At 40.9% G+C, this 24225-nt stretch overlaps 1 protein-coding gene across 3 annotated transcripts in view; it reads left to right on the top strand.

Annotated features, from left to right (window-relative positions):
- FAM114A1 (family with sequence similarity 114 member A1) overlaps positions 1-5696 on the top strand; it is a 63359-nt gene extending 57663 nt beyond the window's left edge. For all 3 annotated transcript variants that reach the window (XM_073805157.1, XM_033856933.2, XM_033856931.1), the window contains 2 exons: positions 2878-2931; positions 4148-5696. In XM_073805157.1, the coding sequence (XP_073661258.1) occupies positions 2878-2931; positions 4148-4249 (156 nt within the window). In that variant the 3' untranslated portion in view covers positions 4250-5696. The remainder of the gene's footprint in view (positions 1-2877; positions 2932-4147) is intronic.
- Positions 5697-24225: the final 18529 nt, after the last annotated feature.

The following is a 24225-nucleotide window of genomic DNA, read 5'->3' on the forward strand; positions in this document are numbered from 1 at the left end:
TCTCCAGTAGTGATGAGGACAGGGTCGTATCATGTAGACCTACTTTGCTGCTGGGGTACACCTCTTCGCACCCCCACCCCAGGCAAAGAGCAGGTCTCAAAAAAAGCAAAATGATTGTGGACTGGGCTGTCCGATTTGTGTGCCTCTCAGACTTCTGTAAGTGGCTTAGTTGATAAAGGATGAGTTACATACCAACTATTCATTCTGCTGTCAAAGCATATGGTTTGCTTCTCCTATTTTGTAAAAGACCAGCTTTTATATTTGTCTAATTTCAGGCCTTCAGCAATAGAGCTTCACTGTAAACAGGCAGAGTGAAGGGGGAGGGTAGAAGCTCATTGATAGGATAGGCTTGATAAAATACATTTATGTGATTGGCATCATCTAAGTTAACTGATGCCCATGGACTTTGGTGTAACTGCTAGATTTACAGAGAGGTGTGAGCTCTTAATCAGGATGGAATGACCTTGGCAACTCAGCTTCCCAAGGCTCTACTGTACCCTCTTCTCGCTCTTTCCAGTTTACTACCTGAGAAACTGAGTCTCAGAAGGGTGAACGATTCACCCAGTTGACTCAACTCCCAGTTGGCTGCCCATCAGACACAGCAGACAGATAGCTAACTGTTTGGTTCTCTACGGTTGCCTAGTGATGAGGATGTATATGTCTGTGTCTATGTGTGTTATATGTTTTATATGATTCATGTTAAACATTAATTAATTTATGTTAGTGGGTGATATTCATGGTATTGCTTTCTATTCCGTTTAATGTATTGTATTCCAGCACAGTGCTTCTCAAACCTTAATGTGCAAGCAAATAACCTAGAGAGCTTATTAAATGCAGATTTTGATTCAGTGGGTCTAGGATGAGGACTGAGATTCTGCATTTCTAACAAACTCCCAAGTGCTAACAGTGCTCCTAATTCATATCCTACATTTTGAGTAGCAAAGCTCTAGCAGATAAATGTGTACTTGAATAAATACACACACATAAAATACACACACACAGGGCTTCCCTGGTGGCGCAGTGGTTGGGAGTCCGCCTGCCGATGCAGGGGACGCGGGTTTGTGCCCCGGTCCGGGAAGATCCCACATGCCGCGGAGCGGCTGGGCCCGTGAGCCATGGCCGCTGAGCCTGCGCGTCCGGAGCCTGTGCTCCACAGCGGGAGAGGCCACAACAGTGAGAGGCCCGCGTACCGCAAAAGAAAGAAAAAAGAAAAAAAATACACACACACACGCTTGTGTCCAAATGTTTGTATGAACACAATCAGGAACACACAGATTATCGTTTGGAGAAAGAAAAAGCCAAGTCTAAATGGAGTTTACTGAAACACCATCTCACGACAACAGTACCTCTCATCTTGTGCTGTGATGAATCATTCACATCGTCATTGTTTGTATTCTCTAAAAGAGCCATTATTCATGACTTGAAGTTAATGAGTATATATTGCTCTCCAGACTCTATTTAAATTGCTTGCACATCTCATTGATTCTGAAAACCGATGCCATTTTATTGCCCTCATTTTGATTATATTTTAGAGGTTTATTGATAATCAAATAAACATGAAAGCAAACCATAATGGATTTTCTGGTTACTTACTAAAATGACTGGGTTTTTAAAGAGTTTTTCCCAAGACTCCATTCTGGTTTCCCCAGTAGGACATTACTTAACCCTCGGTAGAGTAATGTCAGTGAAAGTGGGCTGCTCTGGGAAGAAATAGTTCATTTATATACTTTTGTTTGTCATAAAGTCTTTCAAGTACAGTGAGGGAAAGCAGCCTATTAAGACTGCCCTCTTCTTTCTAGTCCCTGTAATTATTTATTGTCTAAGAGTGGATTGAACATTTTAGATAGAGAAGACTGGACATAATAATAACGGCGACATGAACACTGACTCCCACTTTTTGAACACCTACTTAATATCAGGTTCTGTATTCTGCGTTTTCCATGTTTTGCAAACTGGGATATGCTGACCTGTTTGCAAGTTATATTTAAGAGTGTTTTAACTTTACTGCCAACCTTGAAGACACACCCTATAATCAAGTACCCGTGTTTGCATTTAAAAGAAAAAAGACTACAGACCAGGTCTGGAACTAGGATAGGCAAGTAAAAGTACATAACATGTCTACCAAATTTAAGGGGACTCCCCCCCCCACAAAAAGAGACAAAGAAACAACCTCAGTCATCTAGATAAATATTTTAATGCAGTATTTTAAAAATCAAAATTAACACCAAAAAATCATGATGAACAAAATATCAAAAATTTAAATAAAGACTGAATCCGACCCTGTACAACTCAGCCTCACTCACCTCCCCCTAATCCCAGACCTGCTACGAGCTTTAAGTAGTTTAAAAGGTCTGAGTGTAAATTTCTAGCTACATGACCTTAAGCAAGTTACTCAACCTTCCTGATTACTATTTTCTCATCTTTATTTTTTTAAATTTTTTTATTAAGATTTTTTTTGATGTGGACCATTTTTAAAGTCTTTATTGAATTTGTTACAATATTGCTTCTGTTTTATGTTTTGGTTCCTTGGCAGCAAGGCATGTGGGATCTTAGCTCCCCAACTCCCCAACTAGGGATTGAACACGCACCCCCTGCACTGGCAGGCGAAGTCTTAACCACTGGACCGCCAGGGACGTCCCCTATTTTCTCATCTTTAAATCGGGGTTATCATGGTACCTACCTACCTCCTAAGATTTCTGTCAAAATTAAATGATCGTGTAGGGGAAGCACCAAATATGAAGCCTTGTCTGTAGTAAGCATTCCACTTCTCCCCTTCTTCTCTAAGAGATTCCTCAACAAAGCCAGCATCTGCATTTTCTGGGAAAGCCTTGGAGTATGAGCACCTAATCTGTCAATTTCATCCTTTTGATTCCACAGAGCAACAAGAAGGCTGAGGTCCTTAACCCCATGATCAATAGTGTACTGTTAGAGGTAAGTGGCCTCCTGGAGCGAAAGTGCTTCTGAATCAAAGCAAATGTTAGAGCTACATTTTTTTTGTGTGTGTATTTCTCCCAGGCAGCAAGTGTTATTGCAATTCTAAATTTTATCGTCTGCAGTCTTTTCTGAGTACATTTGTGTAGTTAAACCAGCTGTAAACCCTCGGGTGAAGCAGCAATACCTCATTTTCAAGAATTCTGATTATAAAGAGAAACGCTAAGCTCGCATGTTATTTCTGTTGCTGTTTCCCCCCGACAGAAGCACATTTCTGCTGCCAAGTTTGACACCAGATTTAACACTGTGATAACTGGCTGCAATGAGGTATTCTTGCTCAGTGGTGATTTTCATAAAAATGGGGACTTCCCTCCATTTACATAACCTTGAGTTTAGCTAGGTCTAAGCTCCAGACTGGCAAAAATGACAAGTAGAATGTTTATCATCTGCCCGTTCAGTGACCAGAGGCAAGACCCTCTGTGACCGCTCACTCCGTGGCCTGCCCACCCACCAGGACATTGTAACATGGACATGCAGCTGCCCCGTACAGCTGTGGCTTTGCCAGAAGTAACGATGTAAGATCGAAGAAGAGAAGCCCAGGAGGCCTCATTCTTGACTTAGAGGCACTGTGTTCCACCTGTAATTAGTGGGGAAAACCTTCTATTAGGGACCATCTCTAAGGAACTGGCACATCTGTAGCCCCAGGGCACCCCACTGAAGCCACAAGGTGTTGACAAGTTGAGTTTGAACATGGGCAATGCATATACAGTAGTTTCTTGCTGTCTGAAGTACCTGTCAAATGCAAAATTTGGAAATTACAAAAGTCAGGGAGGGCTACCTATGTATTTATAGCAATGCGTTTAGGAATTGGGTGTTATCGTTAAGGGAAACTACCAAGGTACAAGAATAACAATGTGGTGACAACAAATGTTATCGTTTAAGACAAAGCCACAGAGGGGGATGGAGTTGACAAGAAGAGACAAGGAACCATAGAGGCAGGTTCTGGAGGACGCAGCTAAGAGGAAACCCAGGCAGTCAGAGACAGAATAGAAACATCCAAAGAAATGTGTTTATATCTTTTTTAAGCACCAACATTAAAAGAAAAATATTCTAAAATAGTGTGGGGTATGAGGAGAAGGAACATTATCAAATGGGAGGAATTGTCAAGCTGGAACTCTGACAATAACCCTCCAACCACAATTTTCTCCCTTCATAGGGCTGCAATAGCACCACATACATACAGGATGCCTTCCAGCTGCTGCTGCCTGTCCTGCAGGTTTCACACATCCAGACGAGTCGTTCCAAAGCACAGCCATGACCTGGCCAGACTCCATCTAGTTAAAGGAAACAGCAGGCTCTGTTGCTCTGACATATACCATTTCATGGAATGTTTTCGACGCATCTGACCACAGATGCCTGTTTGGAGACACTACAAGCAATTTTGCACAGACAGATTGAGAATGCAAGTTCAAAGACAGTATCATTTCTCTTAATGTATACGGTTGTTTTTACAAGTAATTATGTTTCCTTTATGTTAATTTAAATTTACATGGCTTTGTATTGATAATTTCCTTTATCTGGAGTTCACTCAAAATATTCATTTCTATTTTCCTGGTCAAGCATGTTATATTTGGAAATTCATGGACAGACCCTAGACTTTATATTTCCACTTTTAAATTTCCCATTCTTCTAGTATGACTTAAAATCAATTCTTATCCTAAACTTAGTTTTGTTATATTAATGCCACTGTCAGAGATAACACTACTCATAGACATTACCTATTATGGTGAAAGAGAAACGTAAGTATCTGTTTATAGTCATGTACTCTCAGAACAAGCATTTATTGAGTTCCTACTGTGTGCTCACAATAGAGGAACATGATCTCACCCCAGTAGAGACAGATATTCTGAGAGGGGATTTATAATAATTCTTAAAATGCTTTAAAATACTAATAGCTTTTTTAAACCTTAAAAAATTTGAAGAACAAGGTAAATTAGTGTTTTTTAAAATGTTCTACCCTTCAACTGATTGTACTTTTTTATCCCAAGCTTTACATATGGGATGAAAATACATATGAAAAAGGATACTAAAGAATATTTTGTTTAAAATTGAATTCTTATGACTATAAGTACATAATAGCACAATCATAAAGCTTGTAAGTATTCAGATAGAAAATTAAGGGAATTACAACAGAGTAGACCCCCAGGACTGCATTTCTAAATCTACTACAGTTGAGTCAAGCTGTTCCACGAATACACAGATCACACTCGCCAATGGCAAATGTAATGATTGCTTCTAAAGACAGAAAATGCTGATGTGTGGATGACTAATTGGTCACAATCCAGGAAGCTGCACAGAAGACCCTGCGGCCAGGAGAGGCCTTGTCAATGGGCATTTCTCCCCCCGAGCCCCATATAGTCACTCTGGGTAGGGGTCTGTACAATGTTCCTATCTGGGAGCCCCACTGACATCCCTCCAGGTACTGTCACAAGGTGTCTTGCACAGTGGCTCTCTCCAGGCCAGATGAAGCCTATACTTTTGCCAGGGTGAAAAACTCCCTCGTTCACTTTTGGTTTTATTCCCCTGATAGAGTTCCATACAGGCAAAGTAGGTATATTTTTGTATCATCCTACTTCTCAGCATTTTATTTTCCAATATCCTGCATTTCATTTGTGTATCTCCTGAAACAACAAAATGGAAAATATAAGAATTTATAATCTGGAAAAAAAATTCTCTGAGGAATCAATTAAAGCTGGGTTTTCCTACTTGCTTTTTTTTTTTTTTTTGGCTGCTTTGGGTCTTTGTTGCTGTGCGTGGGCTTCCTCTAGTTGTGGCGAGCGGGGGCTACTCTTCATTGTGGTTCACAGGCTTCTCATTGCAGTGGCTTCTCTTGTTGTGGAGCATGGGCTCTAGGCACGCAGGCTTCAGTAGTTGTGGCACGTGGGCTTGGTAGTTGTTGCTCGCGGGCCCTAGAGTATGCGGGCTTCGGTCATTGTGGCACACGGACTTAGTCGCTCTGCGGCATGTGGGATCTTCCCAGACCAGGGATCAAATCCGTGTCCCCTGCATTGCCAGGCAGATTCTTAACCACTGAGCCACCAGGGAAGTCCCCCTACTTGCTTTTTGATTGCCTGAAATGTTTCTGCTATTCAGTCTAGAGAACAGTTAACTCATGAAAGTGTTCCATTTGCCTCATCATAAATTTTAGACGTTTTGTGTATAGAGCAGAAGAAAGGGTTTAGATTTACAATTTCTTCACATCAGATGTTTTAGCATCAGATGGATTTATAGACGATAACTGGAAATGTAAAAGAAACCAATAGTTTCAAAGGGGCTAGATTCCCAAAATTAGACTTTAAGCCTAACTGCACCCATTTAGTGCATAGCAAAAATTTTAATCATAAAATGAAATAGAAATCTGCGAAAGAACAAGAGAGATAATTATTTGTTTAAAAGTGGTTGACATTATTTACATTGCATTTATATATCTTTTAATGATAGAATGTCAAGGGTTGCCAAATGGAAACGTAGGCCAAGAGATGATTCCTGGGGCCTAGCTCCATGGTCTGTGAATTATATTATTTAAGAGAGAATCATCACTTAAAATGTATCCACTCTCCAGGATTGCTCTCTTTCAATACTGTTTTGCACCATCACTTTTATTTTTTTTATTTTTTTATCTTTGGCTGCGTTGAGTCTTCGTTGCTGTGCGCGGGCTTTCTCTGGTTGCGGTGAGCGGGGACCACTCTTCGTTGCGGTGCGTGGGCTTCTCATTGCAACGGCCTCTTTTGCTGTGGAGCACAGGCTCCAGGCGTGTGGGCTTCAGTAGTTGTGGCACACTGGCTCAGCAGCTGTGGCCCATGAGCTCTAGAGCACAGGCTCAGTAGTTGTGGTGCACAGGCTTAGTGGCTCCGCGGCATGTGGGATCCTCCCGGGCCAGGGCTCGAACCCGTGTCCCCTGCATTGGCAGGCGGAGTCTTAACCACTGCGCCACCAGGGAAGCCCCCACCATCACTTTTAAATAACTGCTTCTTTGCTTTGCTTTAAAAGCTAGCAAAGCACAGGATCCAGATCTGGGCACATGTCAATCCGTTACTGAATGAATGATTTAGCAGGCTTACTTTGTAGGTTTTGTATTCCTTCAATAATCCTTTACATAAATTGGGTTCATTTTACTCTATGCAATTACCCTGAACATGCATGCCAGTTTTTTATTTTTTCCTTACATCAGGTGCAAAAGATGTTCTAGTCTAAATAATGAATGTAGTCCTGTGCCTGTGCCTTATTAAATAAAAAGCATATTTCAAATTCAAAGCAAAATGCATCCAAGAAAAATTGCTTTGGGGTATTGATACATACAGCTCTGAAGGGCAAAATCCCAAATCCTAAAGCAAAGGCCTAAGCGTAAATATTCTATCCCACCGAGGACAGAAGCCTCTCTTTCCTCTGGGTCTCACACTGGGCTGTACATCAAGCCTGTGGTTAAATGAGCAGTGTGGCTCACTGGGGCAGTGCCAGGAATGAGCTGCTTCAGCTGCACCCACAAAGGAACCATGGACCTCAGCTGCAGAACTCAAAGGCGAAGAAGCACCAGCCTTGGGAAGGCAAAGGAAAGTGCGAATTACATGGTAGAAGTCCCAACCGAGAAATGAGAGTGTCTCCAGTGCTTTGTAGAAGTCAGCTGCCCCTAGGGGCTTGCATGTCTGGGAAATTACCTTCTGCACAGGCCAGCCAGGCTGCACTTAAGCTAGAAACAAAAGCAGGCAGATTCCAGTCACAGCCATCTCAGAGGTCCAGGATATAACATCTTATGAAGTAATTCAGCAAAAATGTGAAATAAGCATATTTCTCTTTTTTCCTAAAAAAAAAAATGTATGTATGTATGCTGAACAGATGGGGTGGATCATAACACATGACTTCAATCCGTATTTAATTTTATAAAAGCAGTTATTCTTCAAGGTCAAGGTAAATTTTGTAATGTAAAAATTACCCTTTGGTCTTCCTCTTAAGTGTGCCCTACGTTCTGATATTCAGATCCAGGCTTCAACTTGGCTTCTTAAATTATTGTGTTTGTAAAGGCACATCAGAAGAGATCATAATGAAAATTCAGTTCAGAACTGCAATTCTGCCTTGATTTTGTAGTTGATTAGAATTCAAAAATCTAACCTAGGAGTGGATTCAGACCAGCCATTCTTCACATTAAAGAAAGTTAACCATTTGTTGTATTTTTCTAGGTATCTCATAACTTATTCAGGTTTGTGTTCATTTTCTGTATATTTACCTATAAATAGATGCTCCACTACAATATCTGCTATTAAACAAATCTAAATTCTTTGTGTGTGTGTGCACGCTTAGATCCTGAAAATAATCTGAGTTATTCTATCGTTTGGGCATTTTACCTTTAGCAATGATTAACTTATTACAACCCAACAGTAAGAAATCAGTGGTGTTTCTGATATTTCTAGTGTCTCCTGTCATCGTAGACTGGGAATAGAAGCTGATTATGGAGGGTAAGAATTTTGTGTTGGGGGCTTCCCTGGTGGCGCAGTGGTTGAGAGTCCGCCTGCCGATGCAGGGGACACGGGTTCGTGCCCCGGTCCGGGAAGATCCCACATGCCGCGGAGCGGCTGGGCCCGTGAGCCATGGCCGCTGAGCCTGCGTGTCCGGAGCCTGTGCTCCGCAACAGGAGAGGCCACGGCAGTGAGAGGCCCGCGTACCGCAAAAAAAAAAAGAATTTTGTGTTGGAATTGAAGCTACATTTACCTTTGTCTGAACCAGAGAATATTTTTCTCTGCATGAGCTGTCAGCCAAAAAGCAAAAGGCTTATGTCTGCCTTTGGTCACTGCTGACTCACTTGACAGGCCTGTCTCTTCTATTAGTCTCAAAGGAATTACGTACTGCAAAAGACTAATGTGTACATTTCATATATGCCTTCCCTGAGAACAGAAGTTTAGGGTAATTCAGAAATGGTCTGTCTCCTTGCCCTGGGTTTCACCACTAGGTTTCTAGAGCTGCATTTGGAGGAAAAAGCAAGCATAGAAGCCAAGACCAGATGGATGAAACCTTGGCAAAAAAGCAAAGCTAATTCTCTGCCTCGAGTCCCTGCCATCTTTATCCTTTTTCTCTCTCAGGACTTTTTTGACAGTCGTTAAGTGCCTCTCTTCCAGGATCAGCTTTTCACATCCTGCCTCTCTTTTTCATGTCTCCTCTTCTATCCTTTCTCTTTCTCTACATTTATACTCTCCTTTCCCCATTTACCTCACCAGAAAACAATCCAGCCAAAAGATTTCTATAATGATCATCATATGTATTTACTGTTTGCTGGGCACTGTGCTGAGTGTTTTATGTGCATTATCCCATTTAATCTCCATAAGTACCCTATTGGGTAGATATGATTACAATTTCCAGTGTCTAAATGAGAACATTTAGACCCAAGGAATTATGGAGCTCATCCAATCTTACACAACTAGTAAAACAGAGCCAGGATTCAAATCCATGTCAGCAGTTCGTCCTGACCAGCTAACATTATAAACTATTATGTAGAACTTCCCAACAAAAGAGAAAAGTAACACGTTATTTTAGAGACGTCTGAACACTTACGTGTTTAGTGCTCTTTACGCCGTGAGGTGGATTTGTAGCTGAAAGATTTGGTCGTCAGCTTGGGTTGTTTCCACACAACTGAGGACACACTGGGGCCAAAGAGACACAGAATGAAGCCAGGCGAGGTTATGGAGCCCCTGGATGGTTCTCACCGCAGGCCTCTTCACCGCTTCACAGACATTTACATCAAGCAGCTTCCTGGTCAAATTCAGCACAGCAGCCTGTCTCACAGGTGCCTTTGTCCTAAAATGGCTCTACTTCCCCCTCCCCCTCCCCCTTCACTGGTGCCAAGGAAGCCCATTTTCATATCACCACCCTTCCTGAAAATCCTTAACCCTCTACTATTTGCCTGAAGCTTGGGCTTGTTTTATGCTTCCCTTGCCTAGAAGATTACTGACTTTAGGCAGCCTCTCTGCTGAATCTTCAGTACCAGGTGCTGTGAGATACAGATAAGTGTTTTAAGGATGCACTCAATAATACCTGCTTGTCCCTGAACTTGCTGCTGTTCCCTGTTAAGCCCAAGAAATTATGGTGGTGGTGGTGATAGAGATGATGGTGATGGTGATGGTGATGATGAACTTATTCACAAGTACTTACTATGTCCCAGACACTATCTCCATGATCTCAATTTAATTCCCAATGTCAACCTTATGAGATAGCGACTATTATCATACTCATTTTACAGATGAAAAGCGAAACACAGAGAGATTAAATAATCTGCCTGAGGTTATCCAACTGATACTCGCAAGAGATAGGACTTATATCCAGGCAGTGTATAAAATGCTAGTCAGAGCCCACAGACAAGCAGATACCTGGTCATAAAAAGGAAAAGTTGCTCATTTTCCCTTAGGTTGAGTTCTTTTCTTCCAGCTAATACCTGGGCTCTCCTCTCTCTACCCTGTGGCCTCAGGCAGAGACAAATTGCTCCACAAATCTCCCTGTTAGAAGGCTAACCACATTTTTCCTGCTCATGCTTCTGATCCCAAGAGAAAGTGGGTAGCCTGTGTATACCATTCTCCCTCATGTTATAAATCTCATGCTGAGTGGTCCATTTCTCACTGAAAACTGTGATTGCCTCTTAACGCTTCTGCAAGAAAGCTCTAGTCTACTCTCTTTGGGGAAAAATCCGATGCTAGGAAATGTGATAAAGGATGAGAAACCAATGATGCACTGCAGGGCAAAAAGACTGGTCATTTCTGTCAGAAAGAATTATTTGGTCCTAGAGGGCGTCTTAGTCAGGGATACATAGGATAATTTTCTTCCAGACAGCTTCACACATCCCTCCCTCACTTCTTTTAGGTCTTTATTCAAAAGCACACCTTCTTGGTGAGGTACCTCCGGGTCAAATTGCAACCCTCCCAATATTCCCTTTCCCTGCTTTGTTTTTTTCTCCTTAGGATATATCACTATCTACCATCCTTTACATCTTACTTGTCTATTATTTATCTCTTGCACTGGGATGTAATTTCCATAAGACAGGGATTTTTTTGTCTGTTAACATATTCCCTGCATGCATACCAGTGTTTGGCTCATAGTAGGGGCTCAGTAATGATTTGTTGAATGAACAAATACATCAAAGTCTTAAGGGTGCAATCTGTAAACACTGAATAAGAGAATGGGAACAGCCATATTATGGAGTAATTAATGATGGAGAATATCTGATCGAGTTAATGTTAACTATAGAAGTCCTTGTGTCCATTTTAATGGTATTTGGTGTTGTAACGTAAATGGGCATGATTTGAGGGCTTAGAAGTACATAAACGGGCTTCCCTGGTGGCACAGTGGTTGGGGGTCCGCCTGCGGATGCGGGGGCCATGGGTTCGCGCCCCGGTCCAGGAGGATCCCGCGTGCCACGGAGCGGCTGGGCTCGTGGGCCGTGGCCACTGGGCCTGCGCGTCCGGAGCCTGTGCTCCGCGGCGGAAGAGGCCACGGCAGTGAGAGGCCCGCGTACTGCAAAAAAGAAGTACATAAACATTTTTTCCATTAAAGTGAATGGAATTTACATTTTTTTACTTAGAAGAATTCACTCTGTAAGGGATTTTTCAGGACTCTTCATCAGGCCAGGGTAGACTATAGTGAGAAATTAGAACCACCTTAATAAGTAACTATGGTATACCAATACTGAAATATTATGCAACAGTTAAAAAGAATGGAAAGAATGTGTCCTGATCTGTTTGAGCTGCTGTAATAAATATACCATAGACTAGGTGGCTTAAACAATAAACATTTATTTCTCCAGTTCTGGAGGCTGGGAAGTCTAAGATCTAGGTGCTGGCAGATCCAGTGTCTGGTAAGAGCCCACTTCTTGGTTTGCAGATGGCTGTCTTCTCATTGCATTCTTACACAGTGGAGAGCGAAGAGAGAGAGGAAGCAAGCTCTCTTATGTCTCTTCTTATAAGTGCACTAATCTCATTCATGAGGGCTCCACACTTATGACCTAATTACTTCCTCAAAGCCCTGCCTCCAAATACCATCACATTGGGGATTAGGCTTCAACACATGAATTTGGGGAGGATACAGACATTCAGTCCATAGCAAGGTGGAAGAGATCTCTGTACTAATGGAGCTCCAAAATGTATCACTGAGTGAAAAAAGAAAGCTACAGTATGGTACTTCTAGTATATTTTCTCTCAAATAACATGTGCACACACAAAAATATACTACACACACACACAAAAATATACTACACACACACACACACGCACACATTCCTAGAATAGATACACACAAAACTATTAACAATGCTTGTGATCAGGGGTGGAAAAGGTTGCAATAGGGTGGGGAGAACATCAGAATTTGACATAGTAATCAAAGGAAACTCCAGTGTTGTTCATAATATTTAAATATTTTTATAATGAAAATATATTAATGGATGACTTATATAATGAAAATTTTAAAATCAAAACAAGAAGCAAAAGAACATAGCTTCTGATGAGAGAGAGGAGAGGATAGGGCCCTGCCAGAGCCTTAAAGTATAAAATACACAGGTTATTTTTCAACAGAAGGGCCAGATGTGTGAGTGAGAGCATCTAAATGATTTGGATTTCTTTGTCATCAATGTTCCTATAAAGTTCTAAGACAAATTTGAGGACTATACAAATCTCTCCTTCCTTTCCTCAAAAAAGCCCAAAACCAAGTATTCCAAATGCATAGTTTGTAAAGACTGTGATGATGTAAACAGAAAAATTTGTCATTTCTATCTCATTGGAAAAGGCCAACTTCTTTAGCTGGATAGTCTCTCTAATCTTCCTACTAAACCTGAACAATTCTACGTCTATGTAATGACTACAAAAGCAATTTCAGAAACTTCTGGAGGGAAACACCACACAAATGAAGGAGTCTGTGGTTCACAATTATTAGTTTGATGCCCAAATGCATATCATGTTTGCAAGAGGCAGTTTACAATCTGCTCATCTTGACAAATGTAGCACAAGGGGATTTAAATCCCTGCATTTGCAATTTCTGTCTCTCCCTCTCCAAATTTATGGCGAAATTGTAGACATGAATAATGTGTCAGGGATGAGTGAACTGAGGTCTGTGCTCTGTTCCTATAGCTCCATTTCACTCGAAGGACAGTAATGAATGGGAAACAAAGATAAGTCTCAGCAGGTAATGAATTTGAGTCCTAATGACCTTCCTGAACAATAAAATGGATTTTCTTGGCATTGCCCAAACCATTTGGTGCCTGTAGTGAGGTGTGAAAACATTTTGACCATTCGGGGCCAGGACCATGCATTTTAAGTATTTCCTCGATGATTCATGAAGAGTCAGAACTACCTTTCCATGGAAAGGTAAAAGTCATCCATCAGTGGTAATGGAAGACTTGTTTCCAACCTGCCCTGTCTATCGCCTTGACGGCAGTGTGGCTGATTATTAAGGAGTCTTGGACTATTCTTCAGCCCCCTGGGACCATAGTATGGCCATTTATATAAGATATGGGCATCACAATCCAATGCTTGGTATCCCACATCTCTTTCTTTTAAAGCCAGTTGATCTCTGGCAAGGAATATAGAGTGAAGACTCACATTTACTCAAAGAAAGTCATGTGCAAAATAACATGTTTGCTTACTGAACAGTAACAAGTCTGTCACTTGACTGGTCATCTCCATCTGGATTTGCTGCAAAGGCAGCAGTCGATCAGTCACTGCTAGGGCATCAATACCTAATGGGAATAATATACATCAATGGTCTGAACTTAGTTGGCATAAAAATGAAAGGCTCATTGGCTTTTAAGAGCAGGAATGCAGTCTTCCATGTATTGCATCTAAACAACCCATCCATTGTGGCCTTCTTGCATCTTTGAGATAGTCATATTTTTCTTCTTTCCAGAGCTAAAACTGAAACAAATCATGAGCTAAAGTAAAAAAGGAAAACATCTATTGATTTTCATGAAGCTCTACCCTTCATTCATTCAATTATCCATTCATCCATATATTCATCCAGTCAGTGCATAACATTTATTGCAACTGTTTTACCCTCTAGTAATTAAAATAGGGTTCAATTTGAAATTCAAACTGAAACTGACTTTGCAGTTCTATTATCCAAAATTATATAAATCTGTTTGTGCAAAAAAATCCACTAGGTATATCCATGGTTTCTACAACCACCCACCTACATGTTAATGACACCCAAATTTCTACCTGGAGCCCTGATATCACTCCTGGATTCTAGCCATAGAGTCAGCTTCCTACCAGACACCTGTACATCAATATTTGGGTGTCCTAGTAAATTTAATCTGAACATGTCTGAATTGAATTCATCACCTTTCCCCCTCCTCCTACATTCTCTGTCTTAGTTGGATGCACAGTGTTACTTCTACCAGAAACCTAGCTGTCACCCTAGGCTCTTTCTTTTCTACACCCTCAACACCCAATCAGTTTCCAAATGCTATCAGTTACTTTGTATATCTTCCTCAATCCCATTGCCTCAGTCTTGTTTCCCTTTCTTCTCATCATTCCTGTGAACTGGTGTAATAGATACTGAAGGGTTGCAGCATATGCCACTGCAGTATATAACTGTAGGAGTTCAGGACATGCCATCCCCAAATATGCTGCTTTGGTATGTTGATTACTTTGAGTTGTAGGCACTTGAAAAACAGCAAATAGGCATTCCTAAAGTCAGCATAGCATCATTAGCACAAACTGTGCTTTCATGGAATTTATCTTAGACTGGATTTTTAAAAATCTGGCTATAATATAACCCCAAAAGAGGGATGAAATTTCTTCCAGTGTCTCAATCTTCTCTTACTGCAATGATTCAAAAACTGGTAGTCAGGGATAATTGGGAAGGAAAAAAAAGAATTTTCCTGAGAAGAGTGTTAACCATTAATAAACCTTTTTTTTTTTAAACTATAGTGAATTCCCAAACCTTTCAGTTTATTATTGTGTATTGAAACTCTCCAAAAGGCGGACTGAAGGTGCAGCTTCTCTTCAGGTTGAACAGGGAAGCCTAGATCTGGAGCCCCAATTAACAGCCACCTCCAGTGGTGTTCCTCTGAATGCAATCTGGCTTCCCTCCCTTCCAATAACCTTGTGAGTAATAAATCATTCTTTCAGTTGTGCAGTAGCATTTAAGGCCTGCCTGCTTAATCTTTAATTGGTTAAGCAGTTACAAGCTCAAATTATAGAGTGTGAAGAATATCACAATAGATCACAGTATTGTCAGCTTTCCCCTGCAGAACCCTGACATTATCAAGTTTAACAAAGCCCATCCTCTCCCACATTAATTACGACAATGTCCTTGAAAGAGAATAGCATGGTTATTACTATTTCAAAGAGAGCATGCTTCTGTCTCCTGCATGACAGGAGCTCACGTGTGTGTGTGTGTGTGTGTGTGTGTGTGTGTGTGTGTGTGTTAGACACATAGATCTTAATTTAGGCCCCCACTTTTCTGTACACAACTGCCCAAGTGCCTTCATATGTGTTCTTTACACCCTGGCCAACTTCTCCTTTCAATCTCAGATTGTGTCCCCTCCTCCAGGAAGTTTTCCTTCACTTCTTCCTCCTTGATTTAGGTTCCCCTTGTCTGGGCTCCCATAGCACTCCATTCATTAAGTCCACAAACACTTAATGGGTAATTTCTATATCAGATACCAGTATTAGTTACTGGCGCTCAGACACTAGCTTGTTGGGGGCACAGGTAGGCCAACCTGGGTCCCCAGGGAGGGGAGGCCTACACGCCCAGGGCTCATACAACCAGTTCCCAAGGGAGGTAGGAAGCCTCCTACCTCCTCTTCCTCTCTCCTCCCTACTGCTCCTCCACCCCTACCCATCCCATGCATACCAGCAGTTTCTCAGGAATACAGCCTGTGTGAATTCTGTCTCTGATGACATTTCTGTCAGTAACACATGCCATTGAAAGAGATCATTTTTGCTCACATTGATCTAATTATTCTGATAAAAAAGCAACAACTACTACTGAATAATAAACATTTTGTCTAGTATTAGTCTGTTATTTAGATAGCTGGAATAAAATAGACAATTTTTAAAGTACCTCTTTTTCTATTGAATTTTTCACTCTGAATAAAGAATAATGTAAGAAAAAGAAATCTCACTGTGATATAATCATTAAGCACTCTTTTTTTTTTTAACATCTTTATTGGAGTATAATTGCCTTACAATGTTTTGTTAGTTTCTGCTTTATAACAAAGTGAATCAGCTATACATATACACATATAAACATATCTCCTCCCTCTTACGTCTCCCTCCCACCCTCCCTATCCCACCCCTCTAGGTGGTCACAAAGCACCGAGCTGATCTCCCTGTGCTATGTGGGTGCTTCCCAGTAGCTATCTGTTTTACATTTCGTAGTAGATATAGGTCCATGCCACTCTCACTTCATCCCAGCTTACCCTTCCCCCTCCCCGTGTCCTAAAGTCCATTCTCTACGTCTGCATCTTTATTCCTGTCCTGCCCCTAGGTTCTTCATAAGCTTTTTTTTTTTTTTTAGATTCCATATATATGTGTTAGCATACGGTATTTGTTTTTCTCTTTCTGACTTACTTCACTCTGTAGGACACACTCTAGGTCCATCCACCTCACTACAAATAACTCAATTTTGTTTCTTTTTATGGCTGAGTAATATTCCATTGTATCTATGTGCCACATCTTCTTTATCCACTCATCTGTCGATAGACAGTTAGGTTGCTTCCATGTCCTAGCTATTGTAAATAAGCTGCAATGAACACTGTGGAACATGACTCTTTTTGAATTATGGTTTTCTCTGGGTATGTGCCCAGTAGTCAGATTGCTGGGTCTATGGTAGTTCTACTTTTAGTTTTTTAAGAAACCTCCATACCGTTGTCCATAGTGGCTGTATCAACTTACATTCCCACCAAGAGTTCAAGAGGGTTCCCTTTCCTCCACACCCTCTCCAGCATTTATTGTTTGTATATTTTTTGATGATGTCCATTCTGACTGGTGTGATACCTCATTGTAGTTTTGATTTTCATTTCTCTAATGATTAGTGATGTTGAGCATTCCTTTTTGTGTTTTTTGGCAATCTGTATATCTTCTTTGGGGAAATGTCTATTTAGGTCTTCTGCCCATTTTTGGATTGGGTTTTTTGTTTTTTTGATATTGAGCTGCATGAGCTGCTTGTAAATTGTGGAGATTAATCCTTTGTCAGTTGCTTCATTTGCAAATATTTTCTCCCATTCTGAGGGTTGTCTTTTCGTCTTGTTTATGGTTTCCTTTGCTGTGCAAAAGCTTTTAAATTTGATGAGGTCCCATTTGTTTATTTTTGTTTTTGTTTCCATTTCTCTAGGAGGTGGGTCAAAAAGGATCTTGCTGTGATTTATATCATAGAGTGTTCTGCCTATGTTTTCCTCTAAGAGTTTTATAGTGTCTGGCCTTATATTTAGGTCTCAAATCCATTCTGAGTTTATTTTTGTGTATGGTGTTAGGGAATGTTCTAATTTCATTCTTTTACATGTAGCTGTCCAGTTTTCCCAGCACCACTTATTGAAGAGGCTGTCTTTTCTCCATTGTATATTCTGGCTTCCTTTATCAAAAATAAGGTGACGATATGTGCGTGGGTTTAATCTCTGGGCTTTCTATCCTGTTCCATTGATCTATATTTCTGTTTTCGTGCCAGTACCATATGTCTTGATTACTGTAGCTTTGTAGTATTGTCTGAAGTCCAGGAGCCTGATTCCTCCAGCTCCGTTTTTCTTTCTCAAGATTGCTTTGGCTATTCGGGGTCTTTTGTGTTTCCATACAAATTGTGAAATTTTTTGTTCTAGTTCTGTGAAAAATGCCAGTGGTAGTTTGATAGGGATTGCACTGAATCTGTAGTTTGCTTTGGGTAGTATAGTCATTGTCACAATGTTGATTTCCACTCCAAGAACATGGTATATCTCTCCATCTGTTTGTATCATTTTTAATTTCTTTCATCAGTGTCTTATAGTTTTCTGCATACAGGTCTTTTATCTCCTTAGGTTGGTTTATTCCTAGGTATTTTATTCTTTTTGTTGCAATGGTAAATGGGAGTGTTTCCTTAATTTCTCTTTCATATTTTTCATAATTAGTGCATAGGAATGAAAGAGATTTCTGTGCATTAATTTGGTATCCTGCTACTTTACCAAACTCATTGATTAGCTCTAGTAGTTTTCTGGTAGCGTCTTTAGGATTCTCTATGTATAGTATCATGTCATCTGCAAACCGTGACACCTTTATTTCTTCTTTTCCGATTTGGATTCCTTTTATTTTTGTTTTCTGATTGCTGTGGCTAAAACTTCCAGAACTATGTTGAATAATAGCGGTGACAGTGGGCAACCTTGTCTTGTTCCTGATCTTAGTGGAGATGGTTTCAGTTTTTCACCGTTGAGAATGATGTTGGTTGTGGATTTGCCATATATGGCCTTTATTATGTTGAGGTAAGTTCCTCTATACCTACTTTCTGGAGGGTTGTTATATATGGGTGTTGAATTTTGTTAAAAGCTTTTTCTGCACCTATTGAGATGATCATACGATTTTTCTCCTTCAATTTGTTAATATGGTGTATCACATTGATTGATTTGCATATACTGAAGAATCCTTGCATTCCTGGGATAAACCCCACTTGATCATGGTGTATGATCCTTTTAATGTGCTGTTGGATTCTGTTTGCTAGTATTTTGTGGAGGATTTTTGCATCTATTTTCATCAGTGATATTGGCCTGTAGTTTTCTTTCCTTGTGACATCTTTGTCTGGTTTTGGTATCAGGGTGATGGTGGTCTTGTAGAATGAGTTTCAGAGTATTCGTCCCTCTGCTATGTTTTGGAAGGTTTGAGAAGGATAGGTGTTAGCTCTTCTCTAAATGTTTGATAGAATTTGCCTGTGAAGCCATCTGGTCCTGGGCTTTTGTTTGTTGGAAGATTTTTAATCACAGTCTCAATTTCAGTGCTTGTGATAGGTCTGTTTATATTTTCTATTTCTTCCTGGTTCAGTCTCAAAAGGTTGTGCTTTTCTAAGAATTTGTCCATTTCTTCCATGTTGTCCATTTTATTGGCATATAGTTGCTTGTAGTAATCTCTCATGTTCCTTTGTGTTTCTGCAGTGTCAGTTGTTACTTCTCCTTTTTCATTTCTAATTCTATTGATTTGAGTCTTCTCCCTTTTTTTCTTGATGAGTCTGCCTAACGGTTTATCAATTTTGTTTATCTTCTCAAAGAACCAGCTTTTAGTTTTATTGATCTTTGCTACTGTTTCCTTCATTTCTTTTTCATTTATTTCTGATCTGATCTTTATAATTTCTTTCCTTCTGCTAATTTTGGGGTTATTTTTGTTCTTCTTTCTCTAATTGCTTTAGGTGTAATGTTAGGTTGTTTATTTGAGATGTTTCTTGTTTATTGAGGTAAGATTGTATTGCTATAAACTTCCTTCTTAGAACTGCTTTTGCTGCATCCCATAGGTTTTGGGTCATTGTGTTTTCATTGTCACTTGTTTCTAGGTATTTTTTGATTTCCTCAGTGATCTCTTGGTTATTAAATAGTGTCTTGTTTAGCCTCCATGTGTTTGTATTTTTTACAGATCTTTTCCTGTAATTGATATCTAGTCCCATAGCATTGTGGTCGGAAAAGATACTTGATATGATTTCAGTTTTCTTAAATTTACCAAGGCTTGATTTGTGACCCAAGATATGATCTGTCCTGGAGAGTGTTCCATCAGCACTTGAGAAGAAATTGTGTTCAGTTGTTTTTGGATGGTATGTCCTGTAAATATCAATTAAGTCCATCTTGTTTAATGTTTAATTTAAAACTTGTGTTTCCTTGTTTATTTTCATTTTGGATGACCTGTCCATCAGTGAGAGTGGGGTGTTAAAGTCCCCTACTATGATTGTGTTACTGTCGATTTCCCCTTTTATGGCTGTTAGCATTTGCCTTGTGTATTGAGATGCTCCTATGTTGGTTTCATAAATACTTACAATTGTTATATCTTCTTCTTGGATTGATCCCTTGATCATTAAGTAGTGTCCTTCTTTGTCTCTTGTAATACTCTTTATTTTAGAGTCTTTTTTGTCCTATATGAGAATTACTACCCTAGCTTTTTTTGATTTCCATTTGTATGGAATATCTTTTTCCATTCCCTCACTTTCAGTCTGTATGTGTCCCTAAGTCTGAAGTGGGTCTCTTGTAGACAGCATATATACGGATCTTGTTTTTGTATCCATTCAGCGAGTCTATGTCTTTTGGCTGGAGCATTTAATCCATTTACGTTTAAGGTAATTCTTGATATGTATATTCCTATTCCCATTTTCTTAATTGTTTTGGGTTTGTTATTGTAGGTCTTTTCCTTCTCTTGTGTTTCCTGCCTAGAGAAGTTCCTTTAGCATTTGTTGTAAAGTTGGTTTGGTGGTGCTGAATTATCTTAGCTTTTGCTTGTCTGTAAAGTTTTAATTTCTCCATTGAATCTGAATGAGATTTTTGCTGGGTAATCTTGGCTGTAGGTTTTTCCCTTTTGTCACTTTAAATATGTCCTGCCACTCCCTTCTGGCTTGCAGAGTTTCTGCTGAAAGATCAGCTGTTAACCTTATGAGGATTCCCTTGTATGTTATTTGTTGTTTTTCCCTTGCTGCTTTTAATATTTTTTCTTTGTATTTAATTTTTGATAGTTTGATTAATATGTCTCTTGGCATGTTTCTCCTTGGATTTATCCTTTATGGGACTCTTTGTGTTCCTGGACTTGATTACCTATTTCCTCTCCCATATTTGCGAAGTTTTCAACCATAATCTCTTAAAATATTTTCTCAGTCCCTTTCTTTTTCTCTTCCTCTTCTTGGACCCCTATAATTCGAATGTTGGTGCATTTAATCTTGTCCCAGAGGTCTCTGAGACTGTCCTCAATTCTTTACATTCTTTTTTCTTTATTCTGCTCTGCAGTAGTTATTTCCACTATTTTATCTTCCAGGTCACTTATTGGTTCTTCTGCCTCAGTTATTCTGCTATTGATTCCTTCTAGAAAATTTTTAATTTCATGTATTGTGTTGTTCATCATTGTTTGTTTGCTCTTTAGCTCTTCTAGGTTCTTGTTAAATGTTTCTTGTATTTTCTCCATTCTATTTTCAAGATTTTGGATCATCTTTACTATCATTACTCTGAATTCTTTTTCAGGTAGACTGCCTATTTCCTCTTCATTTGTTTAGTCTGGTGGATTTTTACCTCACTCCTTCATCTGCTGTGTGTTTCTCTGTCTTCTAATTTTGCTTAACTTACTGTGTTTGGGGTCTCCTTTTCGCAGGCTGCAAATTCGTAGTTCCCGTTGTTTTTGGTGTCTGTTCCCAGTGGCTAAGGTTGGAGCAGTGGGTTGTGTAGGCTTCCTGGTGGAGGGGACTAGTGCCTGTGTTCTGGTGGATGAGGCTGGATCTTGTCCTTCTGGTGGGCAGGTCCACATCTGGTGGTGTGTTTTGGGGTGTCTGTGGACTTATTATGATTTTAGGCAGCCTCTCTGCTAATGGATGGGGTTGTGTTCCTGCCTTGCTAGTTGTTTGGCATAGGGTGTCCAGCACTGTAGCTTGCTGGTCGTTGAGTGAAGCTGGGTCTTGGCGTTGAGATGGAGATCTCTGGGAGATTTTGACCGTTTGATATTACGTGGAGTTGGGAGGTCTCTTGTGGACCAGTGTTCTGAAGTTGGCTCTCCCACCTCAGAGGCACAGCACTGACTCCTGGCTGGAACACCAAGAGGAAAGAAAGAAAGGAAGAAAGGAAGAAAGGAAGAAAGAGAAAGAAAGAAAGAAAGAAAGAAAGGAAGGAAGGAAGGAAGGAAGGAAGGAAGGAAGGAAGAAAGAAAGAAAAGAAAGGAAGAAAGGAAGAAAGGGAGAAAGGAAGGAAGGAAGGAAGGAAGGAAGGAAGAAAGAAAAGAAAGAAAATAAAATAATTAAAATTAAAAATAATTTAAGAAAAAAATTTTAGAAAGTTAAAAAAAAAAAAGAGACGGACAGAACCCTAGGACAAATGGAGAAAGCAAAGCTATACAGGCAAAACCACACACAGAAGCATACACATACACACTCACAAAAAGAGAAAAAGGTTAAAATATATATATATTGTTGCTCCCAAAGTCCACCGCCTCAATTTGGGATGATTTGTTGTCTATTCATGTATTCCACAGATGCAGGGTACATCATGTTGATTGAGGAGATTTAATCCGCTGCTCCTGAGGCTGCTGGGAGAGATTTCCCTTTCTCTTCTTTGTTCTCACAGCTCCCCGGGTTCAGTTTTGGATTTGGCCCCGCCTCTGCGTGTAGGTCGCTGGAGGGCGTCTGTTCTTCGCTCAGACGGGACGGGGTTAAAGGAGCCGCTGATTCGGGGGCTCTGGCTCACTCAGGCCGGGAGTGGGAGGGGCACGGAGTGCAGGGTGAGCCTGCGGCGGCTGAGGCCAGCGTGACGTTGCACCAGCCTGAGGCGCGCCTGCGCGTTCTCCCGGGAAGTTGTCTCTGGATCACGGGACCCTGGCAGTGGTGGGGTGCACAGGCTCCCCGGAAGGTAGGTGTGAACAGTGACCTGTGTTCGCACACAGGCTTCTTGGTGGCGGCAGCAGCAGCCTTAGCGTCTCATGCCCGTCTCTGGGGTCCGCGCTGTTAGCCACGGCTCGCGCCCGTCTGTGGAGCTCGTTTAGGCGGTGCTGCGAATCCCCTCTCCTCTCACACCCCGAAACAATGGTCTCTTGCCTCTTCAGCAGGTCCAGACTTTTCCCCGGACTCCCTCCCGGCTAGCCGTGGCGCACTAACCCCTTTCGGGCTGTGTTCACGCCGCCAGTCCTCTCCCTGGGATGCGACCGAAGCCCGAGTGTCAGCTCCCAGCCCCGCCCGTCCCGGCGGGTGAGCAGACAAGCCTCTCGGGCTGGTGAGTGTTGGTTGGCACCGTTCCTCTGTGCGAGAATCTCTCCGCTTTGCCCTCCGCACCCCTGTTGCTGTGCTCTCCTTCGCGGCTCCGAAGCTTCTCCCCTCTGCCACTCGCAGTCTCCGCCCGCGAAGGGGCTTCCTAGTGTGTGGAAACGTTTTCTCCTTCACAGCTCCTCCCCAGAGGTGCATGTCCTGTCTGTATTCTTTTGTCTCTGTTTATTCTTTTCTCTTTTGCCCTACCCAGGTACGTGGGGAGTTTCTTGCCCTTTGGGCGGTCTGAGGTCTTCTGCCAGCGTTCAGTAGGTGTTCTGTAGGAGTTGTTCCACATGTAGATGTATTTCTGATGTATTTGTGGGGAGGAAGGTGATCTCCACATCTTACTCTTCTGCCGTCTTGAAGGTGTCCCCCATTAAGCACTCTTAATTTGTTTTGACGTAGTGGAACTTTGTTTTGGTAAATTGCTTAAAAATAAAACATTGTCCGTTTGCCAAAATAGGATGGGGAATAGAGATGATTTCCTGTTTCTCTGTAACAAATTTCAAGTAGAAAAATGTTTTGAACCCATAAGCAGAAAGGGAATTTCCAGGTACTTAGTTCACAGCTTTTTCTAATCAATATTTGGCTGTTTTTGCACTGTAATTAATATCATTCACCAAAGGGGATCTTGAGATGAGTTCAAAGAATTTAATTCTTTTAAAAATGTATTAAATGATTTACCTTTGATCCTATTTTATGAGCATCCAGAGCAAAAAGCTACCTTCTGTGCAGTTTTTCTCACAACTACCAAATAATTAAGTTCCTTAGATGTGCTTTGTTGCATGGGTAGAGACAAGAAAAGCGTTTGTTGTGGAGGAGTACTTGCCATTGAGCAGTGCTTTTTAAGTATACCGTCCAAGCATTGTTGGGACACGAGAGATTCATGCTATAGAACCCCCTGCTAGAAGTGTTTATGAAAAGGTATTGGACAATCTCTTCCTAAGAAAATGGATCTACCTTTACCTCCACAGAGAGATTCCATAATTAAGATATAACGGGGAAGAGGGTTAAGGGCATGGACTTTGAACACAGACCACCTGGGTTCAAATCTCAACTCTGCCACTTAAACCTGTGTGTCCTTGAGCAACTGCTTGACCTCTCTTTGCCTTAATTTCTTCACCTATAAGTTGGGATCCTGATAGAGGTACTTACCTTCTGGTATTGTGCTTAAAATAGAGACAGGCACATAATTAGTACTACATTAAACCCCTCCTCAACTCCTACCCTAACACTGGGCTATTTTGGCAGCAGTTATATGAGGTACGACTGCCCTAAACACCTGAAAAAATAGAGCAGATATATATCTTTTAGTGTGAATTGAGGAAGGCTCTCCCCAAA

Source organism: Tursiops truncatus, chromosome 5 (genome assembly GCF_011762595.2).
Source record: "Tursiops truncatus isolate mTurTru1 chromosome 5, mTurTru1.mat.Y, whole genome shotgun sequence".
NCBI lineage: Eukaryota > Metazoa > Chordata > Mammalia > Artiodactyla > Delphinidae > Tursiops > Tursiops truncatus.